A 6,000-nucleotide genomic window follows, 5' to 3' on the forward strand; every position below is an offset into this window, starting at 1 on the left:
AGCTAAAAGCTAGTTACAAACAAAGCTAGCCAAGTGCAAGCGGTAAGGATGTTCCATGCAGGTCTGTCTTGCAGTCACAGGTGGTAAAAACCTGAAGAACAACTGGCCTCACTCTGCCCTTTATGTACTCAGGAGGGGTGAGAGGCTAGGGTGCGAGCTCACTCTGGGCACAGGTGCATCCCACCTTACATCTCTGGCCATAGATTCTGATCTCAGATGCACAGGATATGTGTGCATCAAATAATGGAACACATATGGATAATCAAAGAATAATAGTTCTTAAAAACCGCCACTGGATTTGCTTATATAGCACTTCCTACCTGCCTCACTGCATTCCAGTGGATTTCTGTTTTGATTGAAACAAACCTCTTCCATTGTGGGACAGTATTTTGAAATTTCTATTTCGTTTGTAATATTTGCAGTAAGATCTGAAAAGAGATAAAAAGGTGCCACAAATGATAACCATTTTATTTCCTTTTTTCCTCAAAGCTGTTTCTCACACAATGTTTTGTTTCTGTTTTTATTCATCCCCCGTTATCATTTTGAATTTATCAATACAAAGTACTGCAGTTACCATCAGTTACCATGCAAACAGCAGAAGGTGTTCATAAGACCATAACAATTGCCATATGTGATCAGGCCAGTGGTCCATCTAGTCCAATATCCTGTCTCTCACAGTGATTAGTACCAGCTGCTTCAGAAGAAGATGCAAGAAACCCTGTATTAGCTAGACGTGAAATAACCTGTCCTTAGGGAAAGTTTCCTCCTAACTTATGGAACACCACTCCCATGGGTGACTTGTCAGCAGCTGGGATCAAACAGACGACCTCTGGACCTAAATACATGAGCCTCTACTGCCTGAGCTAAAAACACCCCTTTTTTAATTCTCTCATTTGCCAAAATGAATAAATAGTCATTTTTTTCTGGCCAAGTTGAGACCTCGGCCACAGTCTCCATGGCTGCACAGGTAAGTTACTGCCACAAGCACTGATTTAAAAACTGAGCAGTGTCACTGAAGGTGTAACACTAATCCTGCAAAGCTAGAGGGTTTCTGATGTTTCCAAAACTCTTCTTTTTTAATATTTACTATTTGACTTTGAATATTCTTGTTATCCATATAAATATCTAATCCTTTTTGGAAACTTGCTAAGATCTTGGCCTAAATTATACCCCATGACAATAAGTATCACAGGTTAACTGTATTTTGTGTGAAAAATGATTTATTTTATCAGCTTTGTATGTCACTTTTCAATTTCACTGAATGTCCATTTGTTCTTTTATTTAGAGAAAAAAGCTAATGCTTTAAAATTCTAGACAGATGTTGTTGATTCCTGGTAAAGGGCTTCTTTGAGAGAGAGAGAGAGAGAGAGTGAGAGTTCCCTCCCTCTCCTGCCCTAGGTTCCCAGGGCTGAAAATAGCTGTACTGACCTACCAAATCAGAGCAGATACATATCATCCCATCCAGGGATGTATGAAAAGCTGCTCTGCTTTGGATACAAGAGGAAGGATATAAGATGTGCAGTGGGAATCCTGGGAAATAGCAGGTTCATGAAAGAGTTTACCCTGGTCTGTGTTTAAATTGTTAATCATGTTATTCAGTTCATAGAAACATTTGATAGACATGTGGGAAGAATATTGGTCTTTGGCAGGGTTGTAGTGTTTTTTCTGAGCCACGAGAAGCCTCAGAAACACAAACATTGCGGAAGGGTATTTTACTAATTTTTGTTTTTTGCTTAGATGTGTTCTGATGCTAATCTCAGGCTTTCCATAATGTTTTGAAGGAGAACTCTAATATGCATACTAAGTCATAATAACAATACTTAGCACTCATGAAATGTATAAGAATTGAGATTACATTTTAACATGCATTGACAACAGTTTGCTATATACATTTGTACTGTGAAAGTGCTGCCATCACTATTTATTATTTTGTTTCCCTGGTCTAATGCTTTAGATATTGATTTTTCGTTTACTCGTTTGTATGTACAATTGTGAAAATTACAATTAGTTTACAAAAAAAGAAAAAAGAAAAGGAGTACTTGTGGCACCTTAGAGACTAACCAGTTTATTTGAGCATGAGCTTTCGTGAGCTACAGCTCACTTCATCGGATGCATAGCATATCGTGGAAACTGCAGAAGACATTATATACACACAGAGACCATGAAACAAAACTTCCTCCCACCCCACTCTCCTGCTGGTAACAGCTTATCTAAAGCAAAAAAACTTCAAATCCAGACTCCAGCGAGAAACTGCTGAATTGGAATTCATTTGCAAATTGGATACTATTAATTTGGGCTTGAATAGAGACTGGGAGTGGCTAAGTCATTATGCAAGGTAGCCTATCTCCCCTTGTTTTTTTCCTACAAACCCCCCCCCCCAAGACGTTCTGGTTAAACTTGGATTATTGCTGTGCACATTGTAAGATGAGCTATTGCCAGCAGGAGAGTGAGTTTGTGCGTGTGGTTTTTGGAGGGGGGTGTGTGTGGGGGGGTGGGGTGGTGGTGGTGAGAAAACCTGGATTAGTGCTGGAAATGACCCACCTTGATTATCATGCGCATTATAAAGAGAGGTTTCAAAGAGGGATGGGCTATTACCAGCAGGAGAGTGAGTTTGTATGTGTGTCTGTGGGGGGGGGGAAGGGTGAGAAAACCTGGATTTGTGCTGGAAATGGCCCTCCTTGATGATCACTTTAGATAAGCTGTTACGAGCAGGACAGTGGGGTGGGAGGAAGTTTTGTTTCATGGTCTCTGTGTGTATATAATGTCTTCTGCAGTTTCCACAATATGCTATGCATCCGATGAAGTGAGCTGTAGCTCACGAAAGCTCATGCTCAAATAAACTGGTTAGTCTCTAAGGTGCCACAAGTACTCCTTTTCTTTTTTCTTTTTACGAATACAGACTAACACGGCTGTTACTCTGAAATTAGTTTACAAACATAGAAAATCCAGTGTTTATAGTAATAACATAGTTTACTTGTGTTTGGTAGATTCTACAATGCACTATTACATACAAAAAATTGCATTAAAAGAATGTTGTTTAGGTTGCAAGTCAAGGACTGAAAAGTTAGGAAATTCCAGATTTATGGTTACTTGTACAACTATAATTCTATCCCTTTGTGAATCGACCCTGTGCACTGAATAAGGCAGTGATTCTGTGGGAAAAAAACAGCATGAGATTATGTAATTTGACAGTACTTGTACTATAATACATACACAAAATTAAATTGCACAGATAACCTTAATTTTGGTATTTCCTAACTTTCAAGTTCTTGACTTTGCAACCTAAATAACTTTCTTTAAATGTCGTATTTATATTAGTTTTTAACTTCACGCAGTTCTTTTTCTTTTTTGTGGGTTATTTCTTAGAGTTATTTTTTAAAGGAAAAAGATGAAAAAATAATTCTATTACGTACAACTGAGGCATCCCCATGTCACGAGCAGGGTTTGACTCCTCGACCTTCAGCACTGTAACACAAGCTACTACCACTGGAGCTAAAGGACTAAGGCCTAACTAGGTTAATTGGCAGCAGGAGAAAGCTGTTAACCAAGAAAGTGATGGACCACTGGGTTTTGTGGGTAGTGGTAGGGGGAACCCAGCTGGCTCTTTCTCTCCATGGTGTGAGATTAGGACGTCTGAACCCATATGGTATTCTTGGAAGATGGGGAGAAAATGGATCACTGGTCAAGTGCTGGGGGTTGCTCTGGGAGAAGCTGGCCTAGCTCTCTTTCCTGCCAATCAAGAGGTGGTGGGTTTCTGCCCCATGCGGCGCATACAGCTCTGGGGTCATGGACCAGGTCTAGAGGGATATGGAGCCCAGCCCATCTCTTACTTCCACTCCATCGCTACAGTTGCTTTGGTACTCACAGTACAGTATCATCTGCCACTGCTACTTTGGCAGCCTACAGAATATTTGTATTTTTAGTGATTATTTGGCAGGCTGCCAAAAATTTCCTGAGGAACAAAAGAGAACAAAATAAGGATTTTTAAAAGTTTAATAGAAAAATGCAAATGGTGTTTCATGGGATAAAGAAAAGGCACTTCAGCAGGGGAATAACTCTCAGGCTACTGAATATCAAAGGTCTGCTGCTAACAATGGAGGTGGGAGAACTTCTCAAAGAAAAGGTCATAAGAATATTCTGAAATAGAGATGGTAGCCAAAGTAAATACAGAGGCTGTTACCAGCTCCCCCTGTGATGTTGTGGACAACTTATATGGAGTGACTGTACTGCATGAATTATTGGAAACTACTCTGGGATGTCTAAAAAATTCATCTTAGCTTGGTTAACCTATTCAGTTATTGTCATTAGATTCACTCTTCCACCTCAATAACAATATCTCCTTCTGAAATAACACGGGCCTGAATTGAGGTGTACAGTATGTAAGAGATCACTTCCTTCTGGCTGCTTACAGGAAACTTTAATACTTTGAAATTTGACATGCCAAACTTGTTCCATAATTTCATACAAATAATGGACCTCATTCTCATCTGATATATATTAGTCTGAACCAGTAGTAATTGAAGTGAAGATAATGGAGTTAAAAAGATAATGGTGTGAAATCTGTGCAAATGAGAGGAGAATTGGGCCCAACGTATCAAGAAAATAATTCTCACCTTTGATTTGCTTTTCACTCCTGCTTTCATCTGCTATAATTTCTGGTGCTAATTTTAACAACTCTTTCAGTTCCAAGCACGATGGAATCTCAACTTTCTGTCTGAAGTTTGTTGTCTTGTTGGATTCTAATTCAACAGGCAGCATTAATGACTGAAAAAATAATAAATACAGTATACGGAGATAGGTAAGGTTTAAATTTGTGATTTTTTGCTTTTACTATTTAATTTTGATTTTTTTAGTTTTAAATAGTTTGCAGAAATTTAGACTAAGACTGTCTTAAGAGTAGAAAGAGGGCTCAATTCATGGGAAAAAGAAATCAAACTAAAATAAATGACTTATATTCACAGAAAAAAAAGTCCAAGTCAAGCGTGGTACTGGTGTAAAAATAACTGGAGGAACTGATTAGTGCTACAGGCAGTGCTGCCATGATGCCTGCTCTTGTTCGTATGGTGTCAGAGAGGGACTATACCTCACTCTCCCTTTGCACCATGGTTTGGCTGTGCTGAAAAAGTACCAGATATAAATACTTGAATTAGGTTTAATTAGTCCTGCTACTCAGCATGCTCCCTGACTACTTCCTTCACTCCTTCAGTGATGCATCTACTCTGCCCTCCCCAGTGCCATTCTGCCTCTGCAGGGACATAATGTGCCTCGAAGTGTAAGAAATATTATTTTTAAAGTGTTGCAAAACTGAGCATAATAGTAAAAAAGACACTTACCTGAACCTTCTCTTTCCCCTCCACCCACCCACCCAAGACATACACACAAAGGCTAGATCCTTCTCCACTTGGTTTCCACTTTTGATCTGATGTCACCAATCTAGTATGTGCTGGTGCATCTGACCATATCAGAAATAGACACCAAAAGTGGAGCTTCCCATCACAGGCCTCCAAGAAAACAAAACCAAAAAACCTGATTTAAACTAATACTCTTTTTTAAAAATCTTGGCTAATGGAGGCATTTGGCACATTTTGCAAAAATTAAGGGAATTCTGTTTAAGTGACTTACAAGTCACTTTTAAGTCAGAAGACAATTACGTATATTGATAAGTGTATTAGGCAAGCAGTCACTAAAATCCTGGGATGAAACTTATTTATAATACCTCCTCATCGTTTAAAGATATTCGACAAAAAATTTCCTTAGCTACATGTAGTTCTTTTTCATTTTCGTGTGTCTCTGCGTTGCTTTGGAAAGTCAAACATTCCCTATAAAAGATCAGCAAAATAGCACAAGTGACTTCTCTTTAATTTGTTGTTTTATATTCATGATGCAAAGTTTTAATAGTGACCTTGATGACAATACATGTCAGAAAAATTATTAAAATTATTAAAAACCTACAATTTTCTAGGAAAACAATTCTAAGGCATGCTGTATTAATTAAACTGA

At 38.6% G+C, this 6,000-nt stretch overlaps 1 protein-coding gene across 1 annotated transcript in view; it reads right to left on the reverse strand.

The window, feature by feature from the left end:
- The window catches only part of SHOC1 (shortage in chiasmata 1), a 63,954-nt gene extending 59,196 nt beyond the window's left edge, over nt 1-4,758 (reverse strand). The window contains exons 1-2 of the mRNA XM_074953515.1: nt 4,614-4,758; nt 321-428 (exon numbers count right to left, since the gene is read on the reverse strand). Coding sequence (XP_074809616.1) covers nt 321-428; nt 4,614-4,758 — 253 coding nt within the window. The remainder of the gene's footprint in view (nt 1-320; nt 429-4,613) is intronic.
- Nucleotides 4,759-6,000: the final 1,242 nt, after the last annotated feature.

Source organism: Natator depressus, chromosome 5, assembly GCF_965152275.1.
Source record: "Natator depressus isolate rNatDep1 chromosome 5, rNatDep2.hap1, whole genome shotgun sequence".
NCBI classification, from domain to species: Eukaryota; Metazoa; Chordata; order Testudines; family Cheloniidae; genus Natator; species Natator depressus.